This window comes from Lithobates pipiens, unplaced genomic scaffold, assembly GCF_037356315.1.
Source record: "Lithobates pipiens isolate NorthernLeopardFrog02 unplaced genomic scaffold, aLitPip1_a1.2 Scaffold_30, whole genome shotgun sequence".
NCBI classification, from domain to species: domain Eukaryota; kingdom Metazoa; phylum Chordata; class Amphibia; order Anura; family Ranidae; genus Lithobates; species Lithobates pipiens.
Window position 1 is genome coordinate 41,725,297 of NW_027507791.1, and position 27,988 is coordinate 41,753,284.

A 27,988-nucleotide genomic window follows, 5' to 3' on the forward strand; every position below is an offset into this window, starting at 1 on the left:
GTTTACTGACATAGATTTTTTCCAAAAAAGCAATTAAAAAAAAAAGTGACTTATATAAGAGAATTTGCTGTAGTGCTGTTTTGCTTGGTTAACAACTGGTTAAACTTTTGTTAAAAGAGAACTATGGTCCAACCTTTTTTGGCCTTAGTTCTCTTTTTGTTCACAAGATGACATATAATATGTTCTCCTGTGAAAAAAAACTCTTGTGACAAAAAAAACTGTGGCGGGCTAGAGAATCGGAAGGGGTGGGATCCCTGTGGGGGTTGCAAAACTATACATTTGAAGTAAAATATCATGTACAATATCCACCAAATGTGCACAAACCAAGAACAAAAAAGTCTAGTTGTATGTAAGGTTTAATAACGAGTTGTAAAGTCAGTGTGGTTTGACAACATATACCCAATATCTCCGCAACCAAAGCGGCACAACCGAATGGCGCGGTCTTTTTAAAATTTAACAACATGGGATGCAAAGTGGGCAGGATTTCAACAAATATAACGCACAATATCTCCGCAACCAAAGAGGCACAAACGTTTATTTTTGCAGCACAAACACGGCACAAACGAATGGCGCGTTCGTTTTTAAAATTCAAGAACATGGGGTGCAAAGTGGGCGGGGTTTCAGCAACTATAACACACAATATCTCCACAACCAAAGTGGCACAAACGTTTATTTTTGCATCACAAACCAGCACAAACGTGGCGCAAACGATTGGCGCGCTTGTTTTTACAATTCAGCAACATGGGGTGCAAAGTGGGCGGGGTTTCAGCAACTATAACGCACAATATCTCCGCAACCAAAGCGGCTATAACGTTTATTTTTGCAGCACAAACCAGCACAAACGAGGCACAAACGAATGGCGCGGTTGTTTTTACAATACAAGAACATGGGGTGCAAAGTGGGCGGGGTTTCAGCAACTATAATGCACAATATCTCCGCAACCAAAGCGGCACAAACGTTTATTTTTGCGGCACAAACCAGCACAAACGCGGCGCAAACAAATACCATGGTCGTTTTTAAAATTCAACAACATGGGGTGCAAAGTGGGCGGGGTTTCAGCAACTATAACGCACAATATCTCCACAACCAAATTGGCACAAACGTTTATTTTTGCAGCACAAACCAGCACAAACGCGGCACAAACGAATGGCGCGGTCGTTTTTAAAATTCAAGAACATGGGGTGCAAAGTGGGTGGGGTTTCAGCAACTATAACGCGCAATATCTCCACAACTAAAGTGGCACAAACGTTTATTTTTGCGGCACAAACCAGCACAAATGCGGCACAAACGAATGGCACGTTCGTTTTTAAAATTCAGCAACATGGGGTGTAAAGTGAGCGGGGTTTCAGCAACTATAACGCACAATATCTCCGCAACCAAAGCGACAGAAACGTTTATTTTTGTGGCACAAACCAGCACAATGGTGGCACAAACAAATGGCGCGGTCGTTTTTTAAAATTCAAGAACATGGGGTGCAAAGTGGGCAGGGTTTCAGCAACTATAACGCACAATATCTTCGCAAACAAATTGGCACAAACATTTATTTTTGCAGCACAAACCAGCACAAACGCTGCACAAACGAATGGCACGCTCGTTTTTAAAATTCAACAACATGGGGTGCAAAGTGGGTGGGGTTTCAGCAACTATAACGCACAATATCTCTGCAACCAAAGCGGCACAAACGTTTATTTTTGCGGCACAAACCAGCACAAACGCGGCACAAACTAATGGCGCATTCGTTTTTAAAATTCAAGAACATGGGGTGCAAAGTGGGCGTGGTTTCAGAAACTATAACGCACAATATCTCTGCAACCAAAGCGGCACAAACGTTTATTTTTGCGGCACAAACCAGCACAAACGCGGCACAAACAAATGGCGTGGTTGTTTTTCTAATTCAGCAACGTTGGGTGCAAAGTGGGCGGGGCTTGCATTAAATTGAATGTTTAATATCTCAGAAACCGAACTGGCACAAACGCAAATTTTTGCGGCACAAATCAGCACAAACGCGGCACAAACGAATGGTATATTTTTATTCAGGTTTTACAAACATGGGGTGCCAACTTCACACAGCTGTCAGGCAGACGTCAGGAAGCAGGACTCAGACTGAGATATTAGAGGCCTAGGATAGTGAGGCTGTTTATAAACATCTTCCCGCTTGAAACAATGTTACATTTGTTGTTTTTACAATATATTAGAGGCAAAAAGTGTATCATTATTGTTTATAAACATTGCACTCCTTGAAACAATGTTACATTTTTTAGTTCCTGTTAATCTTCATTAGGGACCGAGATATTATCATCGCTGTTTATAAACATTGTACTACTCCTTGAAACAATGTTATATAAGAGCGGAGAGTTTATCATTACTAATCATCTCAGTCTGACAATGTGGGGAAAATCATAACACAAGCAAAGAAACTACAGCGTGTAGCAATAAACCAAAGCCCCTGACCTCAAGAGCTCACAGTCTAAAGGGGGGGGGGGGGCGTGGGAGCGAGAAGTAAAGTACTAGGTACGCTTCCCTATTTCTGGGCGGGTTGTTTGTATAAAATCAAATCATTTGAACGGGACAATGGAACCAAAAGGTGGACGCGTTCTTCTGCTCTGTCTGATGGTTATTTTTTGGACGATCGGTAAGTTTATTCCCATTTTTTTATTTGAACAGATCTTTTACAAATGGATTTGGCTCATTGTACCCTACGATCTGACCGTACGATCTTCGCACAATCAAAAAACAATGTAATAGGAGGACCTACCTGATCTATCTAATCAATTTGTATCTTTTTGGAAGATCTAAAGTAGATCATGCAGATATTAATGTGTGTGGTGAGCTTTACTGTGAAATTCGATCCACGAAAGAGTAAATATATATATATATATATATATATATATATATATATATATATATATATAAAAAATGAAATATATATCTATATCTATATACATATATATATATCTAAATATATATCTATATATATATATATATATATAAATATATATATATATATCTAAATATATATCTATATCTAATATATATATATATATATATATATATATATATATATATATATATATATATATATATATATATATATATATATATATATATATGTGTATAAGTATATATATATATATATACACACACATATATATATATATATATATATATATATATACACATACATACATACATATATATACATATATATATATACACACATATATATAATATATATATCTATATATATTTAGATATATCTATATATATATCTCTATCTCTCTCTTTTTATATATATATATATATATAGTTTTTTTGTTTTTATTTTGCCACATACCCAACAGAAAGACCCTAAGCTTGCAACATTTTAATAATTTTAGAAACACGTCTATCCTTTCTTTGAGGAACATACTAGCTGCCATACACAGGCAGGGATTTGGATTTTTCTTTCTGTGTGTGGCCAGTCCTCCTCGCCCTGGTATGATTTCACCAAAAGGGAAGTGGACAATTAAAAAATATAGAGCATTTTTTTGTACAGAGTTTAGATGAGTTTAGGAGAGTTTTACATTTTCTCTGCCAGTAAGCTTCGATCAGAAACGTGAAAAACGTCTTTTTCTTCTGCCTCGAAACGTCCTATTGTGCATTGACACATAGGAGAACATTGAGCTGCTTCTACAGGTAGAACACAAAACTCCTGTAGAAGCAATGATATTTAAGTCAGGGTGCATGGAGCCTTAAGCCTCGTACACACGATCGGATTGTTGGCCAACAAAACCACGGACTTTTGTCAGAAGGGCGTTGGCCCAAACTTGTCTTGCAAACAAACAGCCAACAAATATGAGCGTAGTGACGTACTACGTTTGTTTTTCTGCTCTTTAGCGCCACCCCTTTGGGCTCCTTCTGCTAATTTCGTGTTAGTAGAAGTTTGGTGAATGTTGATTCGCGCTTTTCATTTCGCACTTTTCATTTTGCGCTTTTCCATTCGTTTCTGAGCGGCCGTTCATCAACCAGCCGTGTTGCGGAATTGGAGGAGATAACTTACTTATTTTTTGGCCTTGGAGTTATTGCTTTGACCCAAGTCCAGTCCAGGAACAGGAGGAGGAGGAGGAGGAGTTCTTTTTTTTATTTTATTTTTTTATTCTTTATTTAAATTTTCCACTTATATTGAATATAAAACACAACCAAGTAATAAAAGAAAACATAGGACCAAAGTACATTCATGCCCTTCAAGTTTCACATTATCCCAGTTTTCTTCCTTTATTTCTCAAATTCTTCTAAAATATCTCCCTCCTCCCCCCCCTCATCTACCCCTACCGACCCATTTCCTCGCTATAGATCCTAGATTGTCTAAAGATTTTCCAGTATTTCCATTTCACTTGGAATCTCTTTCTTTCCCTCCCTTCCTCCATTCCCAGCCCTTCAATACTATATATTTCCTCTACTTTTCCTAGCCACTCCCTTACTTTGGGTGCTTCTATTTCTTTCCATTTTCTCGAAATCAGACTCTTTGCCGCATTTATTAACCACTTCAATACCGGGCACTTAAACACCTTCCTGCCCAGACCAATTTTGAGCTTTCAGCGCTGTCACACTTTGAATGACAATTGCGCGGTCATGCTACACTGTACCCAAATGAAATTTTTATCATTTTTTTGATAGTGGCACTGATGAGGTGGCATTGATGGACACTGATAGGCGACACGGATGGGCGACACGGATGGGTGACACGGATGGACACTGATAGGTGGCACAAATTGGCACTGATAGGTGGCACAAATTGGCACTGATAGCTGGCACGGATTGGCATGGATGGGCGGCACAGATGGGCATGGATAGACGGCACAGATGGGCATGGATAGGCGGCACAGATGGGCATGGATAGGCGGCACAGATGGGCATGGGTGGGCACTGATAGGCAGCACAGGTGGGCACTCATAGGCAGCACAGGTGGGCACTCATAGGCAGCACAGGTGGGCACTCATAGGCGGCATTGGTGTTATACTGTACTAACGGATGCCAATCAGTGCCAAACAATAATGCATGCCAATCAGTGATGCCCATTGTGGGCACTGATTGGCATCCATTATGGGCACTGATCGGCATCCATTGTGCTGACTGGCATCCCTGGTGGTCTAGGGAGGATTACCTTTTCCCTGGTGGTCTGGTGGCGTCCCTGGTGGTCCAGTGTGGGCATCCTCGGGGGGGCTGTGCTGATAATCGATCAGCACAGACCCTCCTGTCAGAAGAGCAGCTGATCGGCTCTCCTCTACTCGCGTCTGACAGATCGCGTCCGATCACCGGCTCTTCCCATTTACACTGTGATCAGCCGTGATTGGACACGGCTGATCACGTAGTAAAGAGTCTCCTCCTCCGTTGGAGACTCTTTACCGAGATCGTAGTTGCCGGGTGTCATACTGACACCCCGCAACAACGATCGCCGTGATGCGCCCCCCGGGGGCGCGCAGCGGCTCATAATCCTGAGGACGTCATATGACGTCCGGTCAGGATTATGAAACCACTTTGCCACTGTCAATTGCCTATAGGGCGGGCGGCAAGTGGTTAATAAGCTTGTAAGGGAAATCCTATACTCCTTAATTGGGGTGTATACTGCATGGAATAGACATAACCATGGGTTTTCTGGTAGCTGTATTTTATTTATTACTTCTATGTATCTTATTATTTCTCTCCAAAATTCTTTAATCTTGGGACAGTCCCACCATATATGGGCCATACTCCCCGTTTGTCCTCAATTCTTCCAACATTTCCCATATTGTCCCTCCTGATACTTTGCCATTATATCTGGGGTCCTATACCATCTTACTAAAATGTTATAATTTGTTTCTATCATCTTACTGTTTTCCGTGGATCTGTGAACCATCTTCAATATTTTTTCTATATTTTGATTTTCACCCCGTGCTCCTATCTCTTCTTCCCATTTTTTAATAAAGTTGGTACCTCCGCTTCACATTCCCGTCTCAAGAACTTATAAAACTGGGCGATACCTGCCCTTGGGGTTTTCCCCTCACATATCCGCTCCAAAGCAGTCAGATTTTCTCCATCCCTAAGCGGTTGTGGTAGTCTTGAGACGAAATGTCTATTGCCGCGTACACACGAGCGGATTGTATAACGTACTTAGTCCGTCATACAATCCGACGGACAATCCGACGTACTTTCCACTGAACGGACTTGACCACACACGGATACACAAAGAGTCCGTCGAAAGCTTGCGCGATGACGTGTACAGCACGTACGACGGGACTAGAAATAGGAAGTCCAAGACACAGCAAAGCCCTGTAAATCCTTTCTGGGCATGCGCCATTCTTAGTCCGTCCGATTAGCATACTGACGACCGTATTGTCCGCTGAAACCAAAGTACAGATTTTTGGAAAAACCGAAATTCTTAGCACTCCGGACTGCACGCTGAAAAAGTCCGCTGAAGCCCACACACGAGCGGATTGTCCGCTGAAATGTGTTTCAACGGACTAAGTACGTCAAACAGTTCGACCGTGTGTACGCGGCATAAGCTGCAGGTACCGCCACTCATTTAAATCCATCCAATCATTTTCTTTCTGTAATATTGCTAGTGTTTTCAATTTCCCCTCTTTAATTATGTGTCGTAATTGCATATTATCTTGTTTTATCCATTTCCCTCCTATTGTACTTTTACCAGGTGTAAAAAAAATCATTATCTTTTAAGTATATTAAAGGGGAATTATATTTCCACTTATTATGTTTGTGTATTCCCTCCCATACTCTAAACACATTTTCTGTGAACAAAGGTGTTGTCTCCCCTAGTGATCTATATTTTAAAGGTGTCCAAATTTCTCTACCTAAATTTGTGCCTGATAGACTATGTTCTATTTTTCCCCATCTTTTTTTACTTTCTAATTTTGCCCATTCCACCACCCGTGTTAATACTGCTGCTTCGTAATATTTTTTTAAAGTTTGGGACATTCAGACCTCCCTCATCTTTTCCCTTTTGCAAAGTCTTCAGTGGGGTTCTAGGTTTCTTGTTGTTCCAGATCAATTTAGAAATTAAAGAATTTATCATTTTAAAATATAAGGGGGGGGGGGGGATATATATTGGTGATAGCTGAAATTTATATAGAATTTTGGGCTGTATAATCATTTTTAAGGCATTCATTCTTCCCAACCATGACAGGGGTTTTGTTCTCATTCTCCTTATTTCTTCTCTCAGTTCTTCTAAGCCCCTGTACACACGTTCGGAGATTTTGCCAACCAAATCTGTCGGATTTTGCCCGTCGGATTTAGTCCGACGTATTGTGTCCGAAACTGTTGCATACACACGGTCGGGCCAAGTTGGCGAAAAATCCGATCTTTCAGAACGTGATGACGTGATTTCGTTACGATGGGACTACATTCAGGCTAGTAGCCAATAGCTTTGATGTAGGAATTTGATCTGAGCATGCGTGGCATTTGGTCCGATGAAAATGCTCTACACGTGATCGGATTAGGTCCGTCCGGCCCAGTTGGTCGGGAAATCTTTCCAACATGTTGGAAAATTGGGTCGGACGGAGATTCGGACGGAATCAGTCCGATGCATACCACACACAGTCGGATTATCTGACGACACGGTCCGATAAGACTCATTCCGACAGATTCTCCGACCGTGTGTACAAGGGCTAAGAGGGGAATATAGTTTATTTGATATATTTTTTCTATTGATGCGGTCAATTTAATCCTTAGGTATTTAATTTCTTTCTGCCATAGGAATGGGAATTCTCTCTTAATGTCTAATTCTTCTCTCAGATTTATATTTACATTTAAGATTTCTGACTTGTTTGGATTCATTTTAAAGTTAGATATTTCCCTGTACTCCTGTAAGGCCTTTAACAAGTTTGGCATGGAGATTCGTGGGCTACATACATAAAACAGAATATCGTCCGCGAATGCGGCTATCTTATGTATTTCCCCCTCTATCTCCACCCCCTTTATATCTGGGTTTCCCCTTACTGTCTCCAGGAGTGGTTCCAGTGCCAGAACGAACAATAGGGGAGACAGCGGACACCCCTGTCTAGTCCCATTGCTCATTCTGAAGGCTGTTGATAGTACTCCATTAACTCTTACCACTGTCTTGGGGCTATTATAGAGTACCTTTATCCACGTCAAAATTTGGGGTCCGAACCCCATTCCCTTCAGAGTACCCATCATGAATCCACAGTCTACTCGATCAAAAGCTTTTTCAGCGTCTATTGATAGGAGTAGACTGGGGATTCTACTCTCCTTCATCCTCTGAAGCAACAATATTGACCTAACTCCATTATCTTTTCCTTCTCGCCCCTCAATAAATCCCACCTGATCTGCATGGACTAAACTTGGCATCAACTTCTTTATTCTAGCGGCCAATATTTTTGCAAACAATTTAACGTCCGTATTAAGTAATGAGATCGGTCTATAATTTGAGCATATTGTATTCTCTTTTCCCTCTTTCAATATCGTGGAGATTGTCGCAGTGGAGGCCTCCTCGCTCAGTCCATATTTTGTACCTAGTCCATTATAATATACACATAGAATTGGAGCTAATATGTCTCCAAACTTTTTTAGATATTCTATTATATAGCCGTCAGGCCCTGGGCTCGTTCCTCCTTTAGGCCGCGTACACACGGGCGGACTGTCTGTCCAACTTAGTCCGCTGAAACACATTTCAGCAGACAATCCGCTCGTGTGTGGGCTTCAGCGGACTTTTTCAGCGTGCAGTCTGGCGGACTAAGTCTTTCGGAATTTCTGTAATATTGTCCGTCCAACTTTGGTTTCAGCGGACAGTCCACTCGTGAGTAGGCAAGTTGGACGGACTAAGTATGGCGCATGCTCAGAAAGGATTTACACGTCGGAAGGTTGCATTGCTGTGTATTGGACGTCTTATTTCTAGTCCCGTCGTACGTGCTGTACACGTCATCGCGCAAGTTTTCAGCGGACTGTCTGTTCATCGTGTGTGGTCAAGTCCGTTCATTCAAAAGTAGGACGGACTGTCCGTCGGATTGTCTGACGGACTTAGTTGGCCAGACAGTCCGCCCGTGTGTACGCGGCTTTAGTCTCTTTTATTGCCTGTATTATTTCTTGGACTGAGATTGGATTCTCCAATTCCTGCGCTAATTCCCCTGGTATTTTAGGGATATTTGCTTGAAGTATATAGTCTTTAATTTTTCCCCCTCTCTTCATCTCTTGTTTTTCTGTCTCTTTATTTCTCACGGAATATAACTGCCCATAATATTCTCTAAAAACTTCTGCTATTTCCTTAGTTTTATAGACCGGCTCTCCCTCTTTATTTAATATTTTCTCTATATAATTCTTCAATCTTTTTTTCCTCAATATCTTTGCTAAGGCCTTACAATTTTTAATGCCACTATAATATCTCTCTTTAGCAATCCTATTATATATCGTCCTCATTTCCTGTTCCATTAGTTCCCCAAGTTCCTCTCTTTTAATAGCCAGTTTCTGTAATAGGTCCACTACCTGTCCTCTTTCCCTGCCCTTCGCATTTTTATGGCCTTGCTCTAGTCTATGGATTTCCTCCCTCAACTCCCTACTCTTTTTAACACTTTCTCTCTTCCTATTTGTACCTAGTGAAATATATATCCCTCTTATATAAGCTTTATGTGTCTCCCAAACAATATTTTCCATATTCTCTCCACTTGAATTTGTGGAGAAAAAAAACTCCAATTCCTTTCTAATTATTTCCTCTCCTTTCTCATCCAACATTTCCCTGTTCAGTTTCCAAGAGAATAGAGGTTTCTGAAATCCTGGAATTTTGATCTTCAGACATATTGGAGAATGATCAGACAATGTTCTAATTCCTATATCTGTGGATATTACCTCATCCAAGACTCTATGTTCCACTAACCAGTAGTCGATCCTAGTATATGTCCCGTGTACAGGGGAGTAGAACGAGTAGTCTCGTATCCCCGGATGCATAGTTCTCCACACATCCATAAGCTGATACTGATACAGCCTATGTTTTATTATTCTCTTCTGCTCCTTCCCAATCCCCTGCACACGGGATGAACTATCCATTTGCGGGTTCATACAAAAATTCATATCTCCAGTTATAATTACTCTCCCTCTCTTAAAATCCCATAATTTCTCTAATATTCCTTTCAGAAAAACCGTTGGACTTCTATTTGGGCAGTATATGTTAGCGAGGGTATAGTCTACTCCCCATAGTTTCCCTTTCAAAAAGAGGAATCTACCCTCCGGGTCCACTAATCTTTCTTCTATTTTATGGTATACCTCCCGTCCTATACCGATGGCTACTCCTTTTGAGTTCCTTGAATGAGAGTCTCCGTAAAACCACACCGGGAGCCTAGGAGAATATATTCTAATCTTGCTTTAATAGGATAGGTTTTTCTCACTTAGCAAGGTTCTATGCTGTCGGTTCCTCTTTTTCTTTCTCCCCCCACCCAACCACCTCCCAACCCTCCCTGACCCCTCTTTGGTCCTTGTACCTATATCCAGAATATCTCCCCATCCTGGAATATGTACCTCACCCCTTGGGGTGAAGCTCCGAGCCCGGCATTCTGTGTCCATCCTCCCCCCCCCCCCCCCCGGCCGTTATGTCTACCCGGCCTTTAGAGGGGGAGAGGAGGGAGCAGATATTCCGGAGAGGCTCTCCCCGTTTCCACCCATACCCACATTAACTTTTCTTTACTTTACATCTCCAATCTCGTTTCTTTTGTACTAAATTACGCCAGCCTCCCCCCCCCCCTCCCCCCATCATCCCCCCTCTACATTAAACTCTCTGCCATCTTCCCTCTTCAATTAATCTTTCTTCTCTTTCCGGTCGCTCAAGTATACTAATGACTGGAATCTGTAACTTTGTGCAGAAGTCCTGTACTTCTTCCAGAAATTTTAATCTCACCGTCTTTCCATCCCTATGTACTATTAATGCTGCAGGGAACCCCCGACTATATTTAATATTAGCTTGTCTTAAATGTTCTAGTAATGGTTTTAATTGTCTTCTTCTGGATAATGTTTCACTTGACAAGTCCGCAAATACTTGCAGAGTTGTTTGCTCGTATTGCAACGGGTGTCTCTCTCTGAGGTTCCTCCATATTTTCTCTTTGTCTGTATACCGATGGAATTTAACAATGACATCTCGTGGGGCTTCCTCCTTCATTCCTGCAGGCTTTCTAATTCTGTGTACTCTATCGATCTTTAACTCCTCGTCCTCTTCCCGTCCTAATAGGGGATTAAATATTTTTCCTTATTTTTTCTTCCAGTTTCTCTCCATTTTGCTCTGGAAGGGCTCTTATCTTTACATTTTGGCGTCTATTTTGATTTTCCTGTGCTTCCATTTTATAGAAGTTACTCCTCTGGTTTATTTGCAGTTCTTTCACTTGCGATTTTAATTCTGCGATGTCTTGTGTTTGTTTCTCAGTTCTCTCCTCAGCCTCTTCTACTCTCCGCAGCAAATGGCCCAAATCCATCCGGACATTTGTAATCTCACTTTTAATTAAACTTTCCATCCTTTCAAACATCGACATCATCTCGGTTTTTGTGGGCATTTGAGCTATACTTCGCTGTTCTTCCCCTTCCCCTTTTGTAGTTTCTATCTCTCTCTCTATTTCTGTATTTTCTCTTGTTTTATCTCCTTGGGCCCCTTTTAGCTTAGCCATTTCCTTTTTAGCGTTTTTGGTTGGCAGGGATGTTTTTTTTTTCCACATCTGGGCTTTTTTGGTTCCCCTCTTTAGTTGTCAGATATTTTTGTATCGAACTAGCATTTACACTAGAATTTAAGCTCTTCCTCAGGGTTTTAGGTTCTGTTGTTTTATGTGATCTTCCCCTCATCATGTATCTTATTCGTTTATCTTGTTTGACAGATTACTTGTCCTATGTAGGGGGGGGGGGGGGGGTACCTCCCAGTTCAAATCTTTACTTTTATTTATTTATTTTATTTAATAAATTTGATTTATTTTATTTTTTTTCTCCTACTACTCACACCTTTTTTTCTTGCTGACTGATAATTCTGTCACTCTCCTTGTCTATCATGGTCTATGTACACCCCTTCAGCAATTTTCTTCACTTTTTGTTAACCTGCACACTCATACTTTCTTTCACACTATTACATTATTTTTAATTTTTGCACACCATTCACTGTCTACATTCATCTGCATATACTTACTACATAGTATATACTTGGCTTATGGGCAGCACTCTCTCTGTACTCTTTGAGGGTCACTATCAATTTTCAATTACTTTTGCATCACATTATTTTCATTAATCATACATACTATTAACATTTTGTTTCTAGATATGTTGTTTTCAACAATTGCCACACATTCCATATCTGATACTCTTCAACACTGCTGTATCTTTTTGGTTTTGCCTGATATCGCATCCATGTCTATGCCGCCTCAGTTCCCGGGGAGGGATCTTGCCCATGGCCCACCCTGCGCCCACTGCCGCACACTGCACTTTCCATCCGGATTGGTGAGTCTGCCCTGGCTAACCATTTACACGCATTAAATCCCCATTAATTTATTTTTATCTATATGGTTAGTATATTATAATATTTTTTATTCTATTCCATAGGAATTTTTTGGTCGCATCAGCTCCCGATGAGTGGGGAGACACACACGAAACGCGTCGAGCTTTTGAAATGATGTCCCCCGTTTATACTTTATACGGAACTATATTTATTCTATTATGAATTTACTTTTTTAACTATATACTAAATTTATTTTTGTTTTACATCTAGTGGATGCATATCTATTATGTGGATGTACTTGCTGATGTCGGTTTTGCTGTCATAGGCACTACCATGCCATACTACCCAATTATTTTATCTATTACTACTATGTGCTGCTATATATGAATACTATATATCATGCTTCTACTGTACTTACGCCTATATACTTTATGAATTTGATCTTTATAATTTTTTATGATCTGTTACTGAACAATCAATAAAAAATTATATATTTTTTTTCAATATGGTTAAAACCTACCTCCATTATCCTAGTGCTTCATTTTAAAGTCCCAAACTTCCTCTATTACGTATTTATTTATTTGAAAGGAGGGGGAGGGGTAGAGGGGAGTATCCTGTCGTTTCACCTCTCAGGCTCCCTAGTTTAAATGGGATACTTCTCTTCTCCTTTGCTTTAAAGGGGTTGTAAAGGTTCGTTTTTTATTTTCTACATAGATTCCTCTAAGCTAGTGCATTGTTGGTTCACTTACCTTTTCCTTCGATTTCCCTTCTAAATGTTTTTTTTCTTTGTCTGAAAATCTCACTTCCTGCTTCTCCTCAGTAAACTTCTCACCATTATCCGAGCGGTGGTTAGTCAGCCAGAACAGCTTACTGAGGAGGAACAGGAAGTGAGAAATTCAGACAAAGAAAACAAAGAAAAAAAAAAACATTTATAAGGGAAATCGAAGGAAAAGGTAAGTGAACCAACAATGCACAAGCTTAAAGGGACCTATTTAGAAAATAAAAAACGAACCTTTACAACCCCTTTAAAGAGGAAGTAAACCCTGATGGGTTTACTTCCTCTTTTTTTCCCTGCAAAGGTAAAGCATAATGGACTACTATGCATCGCATAGTAGCTCATTATGTGTCACTTACCTGACACAGGAGCCAGCGAAGTCGCCGCTGTCCCCTGTAGTCCGCCGCATCCATGTTGCTGGTGGCGTCTCGCAGCTCCGACGAATCACAGCGGCGCAGCCGCGATGACGTCACTCCCGCACATGCGCACGGGAGTCGCGTCTCGCAGCTCCGCCGCTGCCATACGGCGAAGCCGCGATGACGTAACTCCCGCGCATGCGCACGGGAGTCGACAAATTAGGCAAATCCATTCTTGGATTTGCCGCATTTAGTGCGCCTGCGCGCCGCTGTCTACGGCGCATGCGCCGTAGACAGCGGTGCCCATTTTCGGGCAAATATCTCCTAAACCATACAGGTTTAGGGGATATTGCTTGTACCTACAGGTAAGCCTTAATCTAGGCTTACCTATAGGTCCAAGTTGTTTGGAAGGGTTTACTTCCTCTTTAAGAATTCTGAGACTTGGTGGATTTTTTTTTTTTATTATTTATTTTACTGGGACACCTGTGAAGAACCTGTAAAGAACGGACCATTCGTCCCTCTTTCCTGGTTTCTATATAGCGTGAGAGGGAAGGGAGGACACAAAAGGAAAAAGAAAACCGCAGAAGAAAAAAAAAAAAAAGGAATGTCCTTATACTTTTGCTGCTCTATTTCAGCTTGACAAAATTATCCAATCGGCAGCTATCCAACCCAGGAAGGAAAGTTTCTTTCCAGTAGATTTTGCTCTGAGCTTATTGCTTAATTAATCGCATAATTAATCGCAAAGTTCATCACTTAATTCACAGCTTAGCTCGTAACATACCCTGTTTCGCCTAAAATAAGACCTAGTGTGATTGTCGGTGATGGCTGCAATAAAAGCCCTACCCCCCAAATGAGCCCTAGTTAAAGTCCTTGTAGGTCTTCTTTTCAGGGTAGGGCTTATTTTTGAGGAAACAGAGTAGGGCTTATTTGGGCGGTAGGGCATATATTGCAGCCAACACCGACAATCACGCTAGGTCTTATTTTAGGGGAAACAGGGTAGTTCATAACCTTTTAAATCAATACTGAGCTGTGTCAACACATAGTCCTTAAGTGAGCTTAGAACTCAGTACTAGCTTCAAATATCAGTTTAGTAATTCCAATAATTCCAGCAATTAATCAATTGAGCCGCTCCTAGGGTTATTAGGCAACCATCAACATTTAATATTTGACATATGAAAAGATCCTCTCATTAGTACAGTTGATACAAACAGTTGATTTCCGTAGATCTCATAAATTCATAGATTTCAAAAAGAGTCATTACTTCATCAGAACCTCTCAAATGTCTCTAGTCTTTAAAGCGGGAGTCCGCGTTTTTTTTTTTTTTTTTAAAAAAGCCAGCAGCTACAAATACTGCAGCTGCTGACTTTTAAAATAGTGACACTTACCTGTCCAGCGCGCCCGCTATGTCGTCACCCGAAGCCGATCTCTCGATCGTCTCTCGGGTGCTGTCGCCGCCATCTTGGGTATGGGAATCAGGAAGTGGAGCCTTTCGGCTTCGTTTCCCGATTCCCTACTGCGCATGCGCGAGTCGCACTGTGCAATAAGGATGGACCCGCTGCCTCTGGGATCTGTGTGTTTCCCAGCAGGCAGCGGGGGACTTTCGGAAAGGGGCGTAATCTATGCCCCTTTCCGCAGAGAGCTATCCCGGAAGTGGGTGCAGATACCTGTACTGTACAGGTACCTGCACCCCCCTCCCCCCTGAAAGGTGCCAATTGTGTCGCCGGAGGGGGGGAGGATTCCAATGAGCGGAAGGTCCACTTTAGGGTGGACCTCTGCTTTAACCTTTAGCCTCCCCCAGCTGCTGCATCTCTCCTTCAGTTTGTCACTAGATCTCTTTAGCTTCCACAGCAGACCCAGTTCACAATGCAGCAGCGCTGATCAACCTCGGGGCTCTGGGGGATAGTATACAGAGCGTGCAGAGATAAGAGGGGGGGCTTATGGAGGGAATAGAGGGAGGGGGAGAAGGGGCAGGGGGAGATCAGCGCAAACACTCGTGGGGTCCCAGGATCGAGTGTTCTCTCTTGCAGCAGCTGTTTTGATTGAACCAGGGATATCTCTCACTTACCCCTGTTCAGTTTCCTGCATCCTTTGCTGCTGTCAACCCCGTCCGTCAGTCGCTCCTCCTTGGTCTCCTGATCCAATATCGCAGGGAATATCGCAGGGAATAGGCGTCCGCGGGGTCCTCCATGTGCGGTCCTCTAACACGGTGCTCTATCCCTCCTCACCGGCATCTGCATCGAGCTCGCCGCCATGGATCTCCTGCCTCTCTTTCTGTCCTCACAGACACCACCTCGGGCTCCTCCCCCAGCCTTCCCATGTCACGTCATGCTCCCCCTCCACCCAGGAGGGGGAGTACTTGGACCAAAAATTGGTTGCTTCATTATTAATCGTGACCAATTATGTCATATGCATTTGCTGCGGGAGCTCCAGGAGAATAATCCGGATGATTTTCGGAATTATCTCCGGATGACGGACCCCTGCTTTCACCATCTCTTGGCATTGTTGACCCCCTATATTAAGAAGCAGGACACATCCATGAGGCTTCTATTTTATTTTTTGGTTGAATAATAATGATTTGATTTGTTACATTTTCTACATTTTTGGATGCATAGAATGCACTTTTTGGTTGAGTTCTATTGGCAGATCTCATGTCTAATTTTATTTGTTTTCTTTTTTTTTTAATGCACAATAAAAAAAAATGTGGAGAATAATACTTTTTTTTTTTTTTTTAAACTTCTTTATTTTTCTTCCTTTTTCTTTTTCCATTATTAAACATTTAAGCACAAATATAAGAATAATACTTGGCGATGTGTTTTACGTCAAATGACAGTTTGGAAGTCGGCAGATACATTTAAAAAAAAATACAATGTAAAATTGACAAGGGAAACCAACATAGTTGTATCTTTGATCTTAAAAACTACGGAATAATGGTGCTGTGGTAACTTGCCAAAATTAAAAAAAAAAACATAATAATAATATTCTTGATATCACTAGAAAAAAAAAAAAGCCTTTGAAAATTAGTTTGCAATAACTCCATCAGTATCACCAGCAAAGCAGCTTCATTATTATCCCATTATAGAAGAAGAGAATTGTGCGCCGCATTTCCAGATTTCATAATTTGCCGCGTCACGAATGTTAATTCTCCATTACGAACGCCAGTTTACAAGATCGACCGCTTCCGGCTCGTGCTTGCTTCCGAGCATGCGTTGTTTGTACTTTGTACGGAAAATCTGACAACAGACATTTGTCCGTGTAAAATTTTAAAACCTGCCATCCAACATTTCGTCCGTGGAAAATCCCACAACAACTGTCCAATGGAGCGTACACGCAGTCGGATTTTCCACCAACAGCCCGTCATCATACAATTCCCGTTAGGAAATCCAATCGTGTGTACGAGGCTTTAAACATACTTGGGTCAAGCATAGTACTGTACTAAAAAAAACAAAAAAAAAAAAAAAAAAGATAAAGAATTAAGAACTAAAAAGGGAGTAGATTTGATGGAGCACTTGGTCTTTTTTCTGCCATCTCTTCCATGTCACCACCATGTTTCACTTGTCCCGTAGATGTGATCTGTGAAGCTCAGAGGGAGGAAACGCGGTTGGTGTTTGGCGCGGAGGGAGGCAACGTCACTCTTCAGCTCAACAGGAATGACGTTGAAGACGTCTCCTGGGTCTTCGATGGCGACCATGTCAGGGTTAAGACAAAGCCGGGAAAACCCATCGAGATTCGGGATCCCAACCACAAAGGAAACATGTGGGCCACTGAAGATGGTTCTTTAGTAATAATGAATCTCGGCCTGGAGGACCAAAAAGTCTACAACGCGGATCTACTGCTAAAAGAAAAGCAAGAGAGCAACGTGACCCTGATACATTATGACCTGAAAGTCTACAGTAAGTTTTGCTATAAAGAGAGACAGAGAGAGAGAGAATGAGAGAGAGAGAGACAGAAAGAGAGAGAGAGACAGAGAGACAGAGAGAGAGACAGAGAGAGAGACAGAGAGAGAGAGAGAGAGAGAGAGAGAGAGACAGAGAGAGAGAGACAGAGAGAGAGACAGAGAGAGAGAGAGAGAGGAGACAGAGAGAGAGACAGAGAGAGAGAGAGAGAGAGAGAGGAGACAGAGAGAGAGAGAGACAGAAAGAGAGAGACAGAGAGAGAGACAGAGAGAGAGAGAGAGAGAGAGAGGAGACAGAGAGAGAGAGAGACAGAAAGAGAGAGACAGAGAGAGAGACAGAGAGAGACAGAGAGAGAGAGAAAGAGAGAGGAGACAGAGAGAGAGACAGAGAAAGAGAGAGAGGAGACAGAGAGAGAGACAGAGAGACAGAGAAAGAGAGAGAAAGACAGAGAGAGAGGCAGAGAGAGAGACAAAGAGAGAGAGACAGAGAGAGACAGAAAGAGAGAGAGAGAGAGACAGAGAGAGAGGAGACAGAGAGAGAGAGAGAGACAGAGAGAGAGGAGACAGAGAGAGAGACAGAGAGAGAGAATGAGAGAGAGAGAGACAGAGAGGGAGAGAGAGAGAGAGACAGAGAGAGAGAGACAGAGAGAGAGAGAGAAACAGAGAGAGAGAATGAGAGATAGACAGAGAGAGAGAGACAGACAGAGAGAGAGAGAGAGAGAGACCCCTATGACAAGCCCTGTGGGTGGGAGGAAATGCATTGGGAGTGGCCTCAGAGGAACCGAGGCTAAGGCCGTTCTCTATCTTCACTTAACATAGCTACTGAAATCCAGGCATCAGCATCCATATAGCTCATCCAAGCCCAATATGTAATATTGAGGTGGGAAGATGCCGCACCGCACACCATTTAGCCCATATACACTGTATTAAGCGAAGATCAAAAATAGCCTCAGCCCATTTCACGGCCCTAACACATTTCGCTTCGCCCCCACTGCTCAGTCATAGACAAAGCTCTTTGGGTGGGACAAAATGCGTTGGTGGCCTGAGGGAGCCAAAGTCAAACTTCACGTAACATATGTGCTGATTAGAACACGGTGTCTTCCCACCTCAACATTATAGAATTTACATGTTTGGAATAAGTCTTTTGGTCCGCTCAATGGCCAACACTGAGGTGTTAGCAATACGTTGTAAGCCATTCCAGAGCTCTAATGGGGAAATAAAATGGATACCTGCTCAGGGACCCCCCCCCCCCCCCGAATGAGAGGAGCTCACAAGGAAAGGCGCATCAAGACAACTCAGTGGTCATTTCGATGTTGTCTTTAAATTCATGTATCCAATGAACTTCTTATCACAACCCTTCATCGATAGCGGCACAATGTTGGCTTTGGGAAGGTGAGTGACCACCCTCCAAGACTTCTAAAAACAAGACTTATACATCGGTTTGGAATATTTGTTCAGATGTTTCTTCTGGTTTTCTTGCAGAGATATTATCAGCAGAGGACATCCAGTTAGAGGGCAACATTACCAACACCGAGCCTTGTAGAGTTCTTATGACTTGTGTGGTGAAGGAACCCAATGTGACGGTTACCTGGAGCAATGGCAGTGGTCTAATCTTTACTGGTAATGTCCTGAATATAGAGGATGTTCATTCGAACCTCAACATCACATGTACCGCCAAGAACCCCATCAGTAACATCACCAAGGCTGTGAAACCCTCACAGTTCTGTAGAGGTAACTGAATATCAAACCCATGTCTGATCTACAGAGCGAGGGATGGTGGCTTTTTTATGTTCCGGACCAATAATATAGACTCTGGTCTCCAGACTGTGGCCTGGAGGCCAGATGTGGCCCTTTGCTAGCTTTTCTTTGGCCCTTTGGGGGGACCATTTTCAGGGCCGTCTTTACTGCGGGGCAAAAGGGGCATCTGCCCAGGGCCCTGTCATTGTTGGGGGGCCCTGCGCTGCCCGCAGAGTTCGGCCACCTCTGGTGCTGGTCACATGCTGGCTCCTAATACAAACGCGCTCCTCTCTCTCATCCCGCGGGGACTCCACACAGAGGAAGCTGCTTCTGGGTCTGGCACTCTGCATGGACATCAGAGGACAACATGCTGTGTCTGTGAGTAGCACTTGGGACAGAGGAAAACTCTGTACTGGAATGGGGGGGGAGTTTGTGGGAGGACAGCCTTGGAGAGGAGCTCTGTCCTGGAATCTGGGTGGGAGGAGGGTGTGAATCCACCCCACTCTGCACCCACCCCCCTCTGCACCCACCCCACTCTGCACCCACCTCACTCTGCACCCACCTCACTCTGCACCCACCCCACTCTGCACCCACCCCACTCTGCACCCACCCCACTCTGCACCCACCCCCCTCTGCACCCACCCCCCTCTGCACCCACCCCCTTCTGCACCCACCCCCCTCTGCACCCACCTCCCTCTGCACCCACCTCCCTCTACACCCACGCCACTCTGCGCCCACCTCCCTCTACACCCACGCCACTCTGCACCCACCTCCCTCTACACCCACGCCACTCTGCACCCACCTCCCTCTACACCCACGCCACTCTGCACCCACCCCCCTCTGCACCCACCCCCTTCTGCACCCACCCCCCTCTGCACCCACCTCCCTCTGCACCCACCTCCCTCTGCGCCCACCTCCCTCTACACCCACGCCACTTTGCACCCACCTCCCTCTACACCCACGCCACTCTGCACCCACCTCCCTCTACACCCACGCCACTCTGCACTCACCCCACTCTGCATCCACCCCCCTCTGCACCCACCCCCCTCTGCACCCACCCCCCTCTGCACCCCCCCTCTGCACCCACCTCCCTCTGCACCTACCCCCCTCTGCACCCACCCCACTCTGCACCCACCCCACTCTGCACCCACCTCCCTCTGCACCCACCTCCCTCTGAACCCACCTCCCTCTGAACCCACCTCCCTCTGAACCCACCCCACTCTGCACCCACCCCCACTCTGCACCCACCCCCACTCTGCACCCACCCCCACTCTGAACCCACCTCCCTCTGAACCCACCCCCCTTTGCACCCACCCCACTCTGCACCCACCCCACTCTGCACCCACCTCCCTCTGCACCCACCTCCCTCTGAACCCACCTCCCTCTGCACCCACCCCACTCTGCACCCACCCCCACTCTGCACCCACCCCACTCTGAACCCACCCCCCTTTGCACCCACCTCCCTCTGCACCCACCCCACTCTGCAGCCACCTCCCTCTGCAGCCACCTCCCTCTGCAGCCACCTCCCTCTGCACCCACCCCACTCTGCACCCACCTCACTCTGCACCCACCCCCCTCTGCACCCACCCCCCCCTCTGCACCCACCTCCCTGTGCACCCACCTCACTCTGCTCCCACCTCCCTGTGCACCCACCCCACTCTGTATCCTCCTCCCTCTGCACCCACCTCACTCTGCACCCACCCCCTCTGCTCCCACCTCCCTCTGCTCCCACCTCCCTCTGCTCCCACCTCCCTCTGCACCCACCTCCCTCTGCCCCCACCCCACTCTGCACCCACCTACCTGTGCACCCACCCCACTTTGCACCCACCTCCCTGTGCACCCACCTACCTGTGTACCCACCTCCCTGTGCACCCACCCCACTCTGCACCCACCCCCCTCTGCACCCACCTTCCTCTGCACCCACCTTCCTCTGCACCCACCCCACTCTGCTCCCACCTCCCTCTGTTTCCACCTCCCTCTGCACCCACCTCCCTCTGCACCCACCTCCCTCTGCACCCACCTCCCTCTGCACCCACCCCGCTCTGCAACCACCTCCCTGTGCACCCACCTCCCTGTGCACCCACCTACCTGTGCACCCACCTCCCTGTGCACCCACCCCACTCTGCACCCACCCCACTCTGCACCCACCCCCCTCTGCACCCACCTTCCTCTGCTCCCACCCCACTCTGCACCCACCTCCCTGTGCACCCACCTCCCTGTGCACCCACCCCACTCTGCACCCCGTAGACATCGGCGCGCAGGCGCACTGAGTGTGCCGTTTCTAGCGGCGATCGTACCATTAGTGGCGTCTCCCGCGTGCATGCGCGGGAGTGACGTCCTCGCAGCTTCCGGACAATCACAGCGCCAGAGCCACGATACCCGGAAGGAAGATGGATGCTTCGTGGAAGAGGGGACAACGGTGACATCATCAATGTATCAATGCATGCAATGCATAGTAGCCCATTATGCTTTACCTTTGCAGGGGAACAAAGAGGAAGTAAAACCCATCAGGGTTTACCTAATTTTTAATATGGAGCGTATTTATAAAATATAAAAAATAAATAAATAAAAAGTCATACTGTAAAACTGCATATACATTGAGTGTTATTAGGCTATTTTCTCTCCAGGTCGAATGTTTTACTTCATACAGAACATAGTGATGCAGGAAAATACTGCCTTAAGGCCACTAGATGGTGCTGATGGGGAAAAAAACTTAGTACAGCACTTAGACCAGCCTTTCTCAACCTTTTGAACACAGAGAAACCCTTGAAATAGTTTGTCGGTCTCGGGGGAACCCCTGCTAAAAATTAGAAATCTATAACTCCTGATACAATAGTGTGATGGTCAGTGGGAAGAATGGTCCTTACACTTGCGGTCATTACCTCTTTACAGATAGCTAAAAAGATCATTGGTGTCGGTGGGAACTTATCTGAGAGGCAGAAATTGCCCAATGCTGAAGGAACCCCTAGAAACCTTTGGAGGAACCCTGGTTGAGAATCACTGACTGAGACACTGTTAGAGACAGGGAAAAAAAGGTCAACACATTTCATGCTATCTCAGCGCTTACTCATGACTTACTCAATGTGAAACGCGTTGACTTTTTTTTTTTTTTTACCTGGCACCCACAGTGTCTAAGTGCTGTACTCAGGTGATGTTATGCCTCAATAAAATTGGATGCTTTATTGTGTGCAGCTGTTTGGATTTTTGAAGTTGTTTCCCATCACCGCCATCTAGTGGCCATAATGCAGTAATTATGTCGTTTTATGTTCTCGATAAAGTTGGATATTTTATTGAAGTGCAGCTGTCCAGACTTTTGAAGTTTTTCCCATCAGCTCCAACTAGTGGCCACAATGCAGTATTTTATGGGTTTACTATATTCTGTATAAAGAAAAGCATTTTGATGCGGAGAGAAGTTTTTCTATACATGCAGTAACACGCTGTCACCCGAACATGTGAGGGATTGAAGGACATCAGCGGTGGACTCCCCCCTGAGCAGCAGCTTACTATATAATCAGGGCCGGGACAAGGGGCGGGCAGGAAGAGTGGCTGCCCTGGGCACTGTGGTATCATGTGAGGTGGGGGGGGCACCACAAAGAGGTTGGGGGGAGGGGATTTGGGTTGGGAGGGTGAATTTTGGGGGGCGACAGGCGATAAGAATTTTTATAGGAGGGGAAATCTGGGGAGGTGTGCTAGAAAAGGTAAAATGGTGGGGGGAAGGGGATGATTGAGGGTATTTGTGCTAGGAGGGCAAATTTGGGGGAGATTGGTGCTAAGATGGGGCATTGGGGCGAATTTATGCTGGGAGGGGAGGGGGACTTGGGGTGGGGGAAGAGGATTTGTGCTCAGATGGGGAAATTTGAGGGGTAGAAGATTTATACTAGGAGGGGGAATATTTTTGGGGGTGGGGGAGTGGATTTGTGCTGGGGGCATATGGGTAATGAGAGGATTTGAGCTGGGGGGGGGAAAGATCTGCGCTAGGGGATTTCAGTAGGAGGCAGATTTGTATTGGGAGGAGGGGGAATTTATGGTTAGGTGTAAGCATGCAGATTAGTGCTTGATTTTTATTTTTTCTGGGGGGTGGGGGGGGGGTATTTTGCTGAGACATAATTCTCATACATCTGGGGGGGGAGGGGACAATTTGGAATTTTCTAGGTGACCTTGTCCCAGTGTCTTATCATATAAGGTCCTCCATCCTATAGTGTGCTCTGCGTACTGCGCACCAACACAGATTCCGAAAATTGCCGAGGATGAACGGCGCCTGCGCCGTGAGTCCAGGTTCTATCCCCACTATCCAAGTGGACATAGAGTAGGAATATAAAAGAGCCGAGCGCAGCGAGGCCGAGTCCGAATCACGGCTAGCAAAGGGGCCCTCTAACATTCACAACCCTATGTCTGCTTGGATGGTGGGTCTACCACCTCCACTCACAGCGCAGGCGCCATTCAGCTTCGGAGATTTTCCGAAGCTTCGTCTGCTCCGTACTGCGCATGCGCAGTACGGGGGGGACACTATATGATGGCCGGACACTATATGGCAGAACACCGGCACTATGTATAATAATGCATGAGAAAGAAATATTTACTGTGATTGTCAACGCCATCTAGTGGTCATAATGCAGTTTCACAGGATGCATAGCTGTGAGAATTGTTTTTTAACCACTTCGCATCCAGGCCAATTCTGACATTTCTCTCCTACATGTAAAATTCCTAATTTTTTTGCTAGAAAATGACATAGAACCCCGAACATTATATAAGTTTTTTTTTAGCAAAGACCCTAGAGAATACAATGGCGCTCGTTGCAACTTTTTATCTCGCACGGTATTTGCGCAGCAATTTTTCGAACACGTTTTTTTCAGAAAAAAAACTGTTTTATGCTTAAAAAAAACAAACAAAATGCAATTTAGCCCAATTTTGCATAATGTGAAAGAGGAGGATACGCTGAGTAAATAGATACCCAACATGTCACGCTTCAAAATTGTACACGCTAGTGGAATGGTGCCAAACTTTGGTATTTAAAAATCCCCCATAGACAACGTTTTAAATTTTTTTACTGGTTACATATTTTGGGTTACAGAGGAGGTCTAGGGCTATAATTATTGCTCTCGCTCTAATGTTCACGGTGATACCTCACATGGGTGGTTTGAACACCGTTTTCATATGTGGGCGGGACTTACGTATGCATTCGCTTCTGTGTGCGAGCTCACGGGGACAGGGGCGCGTTAAATTATTTTATTTTTTTATTGTTAATTTTTTTTTTTTTTTTTTTAGTTTTTAGTTTTACACTTAAAAAAAAATAAAAATTGATGACTTTTATTCCTATTACAAGGAATGTAAACATCCCTTGTAATAGGAATATGGCATGATCGGACATATTTACAGTGAGATATGGGGGTCAATAAGACCCCATATCTCACCTCTAGGCTGGGAAGAATAAAAAAAAACGATCCTGGCTTCCTAGCCAGATCTGCGCGGTTAATTTGAATACATAGGACGGGCGTGACATCACAACATCGCGCCTGGCCTCCGAACGATCATAAAGACTCCGGGGACGATCTAGTCCGCCGGAAATCTCTATGGTAACTTGCTGGGGCCAGCGGATCCTGTGACCGACTCACCGATGGAGTGGCGGCGGGAGGGGGGGGTCCCCTCCCGCCACCCATAAAAATTATCAAGCGGCGGAACAGCTGCTATGATCGTTCTTATGGTGCAGGGAATCGCTGGCTGAAAACGGCCAATATCTGAATGATGTCTGTGGCCTCAGGCATCATTCAGATATAACCACTGAAAGCCCATGATGTCAATAGACGTAGTATGGGCGCCAAGTGGTTAAAACACACCCCTAAGTGATGTCATAGTGGTGATCTAGAGACAGACATTATTTTCCTCCACCAGTAACTGAAATACATATTTTCGGTGGACAGGCAGCTTAAGAAAATTGTATTCATTGTTATCCAACTGAAAATTGAAGGAAATATTTGTATTGTGTTTGTATTTGTTTCAGGAAAGACGGACGGCAATGAAAGCAATAAACGCCTGGGGGTCATTGTTAGTATTCTTTTTACTGTCGTTGTTGTGCGCGTTGTCTCTTTTTTTGTATACCGGAGAGCATCACAAAGTAAGTGTTCATTGTATTTTGTGTTGTATATGGCTGAATTGTCCATTATCCAGCTGACCAATGAAAACAGCGAACAGCCTCTTTAGGAAGGGTCGAAGGAAAGAACATCTATAGTAGGGAGAAGTAGAGGAAGGAGTTATCCTTGCAAAGGGGCAGAAGATTTTGAATGTTTGTGGCCCCCGAAAAAAAAAAATATGACTTCAACATTTACTTTCTGCTGTACAGGACCACATTTCACCGACGCCAATCCATCTTCTCCCAGTCCTTGTATAGTGGGACGGGGGGCTTCATACCCACTCAGAGACATCCTTGGAGAATAAATGTGGTGATCCTTCCTTATGCAGTTGTGTGGGCACAGCAGGTGTACAGAGCCGGGAACTCATCACAGGGATGGTGGGAACCCCTCATAATGGGCACAGCAGATGAACAGACCCAGGAACTCAGCACACGGATGGTGGGAACCCCTCATAATGGGCACAGCAGATGAACAGACCCAGGAACTCAGCACACGGATGGTGGGGATCCCTCATAATGGGCATTGCGGGTGTACAGACCCAGAAACTCAGCACAGGGATGGTGGGGATCCCTCATAATGGGCATTGCGGGTGTACAGACCCAGGAACTCAGCACAGGGATGGTGGGAACCCATCTCAGGGATGATGAGAACCCCTCATAATGGGCACAGCAGGTGTACAGACCCAGAAACTCAGCACAGGGATGGTGGGGATCCCTCATAATGGGCATTGCGGGTGTACAGACCCAGGAACTCAGCACAGGGATGGTGGGAACTCCTCATAATGGGCACAGCAGGTGTACAGACCTGGGAACTCAGCACAGGAATGGTGGGAACCCCTCATAATGGGCACAGCAGGTAAACAGACCCGGGAACTCAGCACAGGGATGGTAGGAACCCCTCATAATGGGCACAGCAGGTGAACAGACCTGGGAACTCAGCACAGGGACGGTGGGAACCCCTCATAATGGGCACAGCAGGTGTACAGACCCGGGAACTCAGCACAGGGATGGTGGGAACCCCTCATAATGGGCACAGCGGGTGTAGAGACCCGGGAACTCAGCACAGGGATGGTGGGAACTCCTCATAATGGGCACAGCGGGTGTATAGACCCAGGAACTCAGCTCAGGGATGGTGGGAACCCCTCATAATGGGCACAGTGGATGTACAGATCTGGGAACTCAGCACAGGGATGGTGGGAACCCCTCATAATGGGCACAGTGGATGTACAGATCTAAGAACTGAGCCCTCAATGGCGGAGGCCTCTGTCCCCTTCCCTCCCCAGCAATGTGGAACATCTGAGCAGGAGGATGAAGGATCTGACATGTTGGATTTCATTAACAAACTGGAGACCAGTCCAGATTCAGCTCCCCAGGATGGTGAGGAGAAGATGGACACCGTTCCCAGCCCTGTGGAAGAAAAACCTGTGGAGAGGGCAGGTGCAGGTACAGTGTGTGTGCAGGATGGGGGGAACTTTAATGACAATGGGCCTGCTGAGGGTTGTAGTGCTACAGACAGTCAGCCCAGACCCATAGACAATGTACTGCAAGCAATAAATAACTGTCAGCTTCAGTCTGCAGAGAGGTCCATGGACAATACAGAGACTTTGCCTGGACCAGGCACAGCGGCTGTTCCTGTGAATGGTGGAGGAGATGCTGGGTGTAGTAGTACTACAACTCTCCAGGAGTCTACAGCAGCCAAGACTGTGATGGCTCCCAGGATTGAAGCAGAGTGTTCGGGGGAGGGGGTGGGTCCTGCTAATCAGAAGACTGCTATCCCAGCTGATTCAGACTCTCTGCCAGCAGGTTTGAATGTATCTGAGGACAAGACTGCAAAAGCTGGAAGAAAAACTTATGCTGGTGTTGCTGCCACAGGTTCTGGGAAGGGGGAACAAGCAGGGAAAGAGCATGGGGACGTTCTATCTTCCTCCCTGTTTAAAAGGAGGAATGTTGTACAATTGAAATGGGAAGGTGATGGAAACCCCCACATAGGAGGACAGTGGTGGATAAAATCCTGCAGATGGGGTTTAGGCCTGCAGATATCTTCGCCCTGATCAGTCCGGCAGGTTCCTATGAATATGATTTGTCCTTTATCCGTCCCGAGTCTTTGGACATATTTTGGGAGAAGTTTGAACACGTGTGTAGGGGCCTGCCGGACTGGAAAGGGCTCATCCCCAAACTTATATCACGCCAGCCCCTCATTAAGATGGTGACAGTTCTGGTACACAATGAATCCATACCGCAAGGGGATCTGACTGTATGGTTGAGGAGGTATGGGGACGTCCTGAGCCCCCTAAGAAAGATTTTGGACGATCGGGGAATATGGACAGGGGGATGGTCTGTGCAGCTGAAATTAAAAGTCATTGATAATGTTGTCCAACATCTGCCATCCTCAGCTTTCCTGGGGAGGGACAGGCTGACCATCTTCTACCCGGGCCAGCCAAAGCTCTGCAATAAATGTGGCGATAAAGGGCATCTTGCATCCTCCTGTCCAGTGATGAAGTGCTCTCTGTGTCAGGGTATAGGACATTTGGCAAAGGACTGTAATATCATCAGGTGTAATCTGTGCAATGCAGTGGGACATCCTTACAGTCAGTGTCCTGAGGCAATGCACAACAAGCCTGAGCTCATGAGAGAGTTTTTCCGTCTGGACATGGAGGAT

The 27,988-nt window shown here is 45.2% G+C and overlaps 1 protein-coding gene across 1 annotated transcript; it reads left to right on the forward strand.

Annotated features, from left to right (window-relative positions):
* The first annotated feature begins 2,571 nt into the window (after nucleotides 1-2,571).
* LOC143942190 (SLAM family member 9-like) lies at nucleotides 2,572-25,400 on the forward strand. Its single transcript, XM_077463444.1, has 4 exons — nucleotides 2,572-2,632; nucleotides 17,137-17,463; nucleotides 18,948-19,196; nucleotides 25,201-25,400. Exons 1-4 carry the CDS (start codon nucleotides 2,572-2,574, stop codon nucleotides 25,398-25,400), a joined length of 837 nt encoding a protein of 278 aa, XP_077319570.1.
* The last annotated feature ends 2,588 nt before the right edge of the window (nucleotides 25,401-27,988 follow it).

Coding starts and splice junctions, on each gene's coding strand:
- LOC143942190 (XM_077463444.1), top strand. CDS start 2,572: ATGGAACCAAAAGGTGGACGCGTTCTTCTGCTCTGTCTGATGGTTATT. Junction 2,633..17,136: donor GGTTATTTTTTGGACGATCG/GTAAGTTTATTC, acceptor CTTGTCCCGTAG/ATGTGATCTGTGAAGCTCAG. Junction 19,197..25,200: donor ACCCTCACAGTTCTGTAGAG/GTAACTGAATAT, acceptor TATTTGTTTCAG/GAAAGACGGACGGCAATGAA.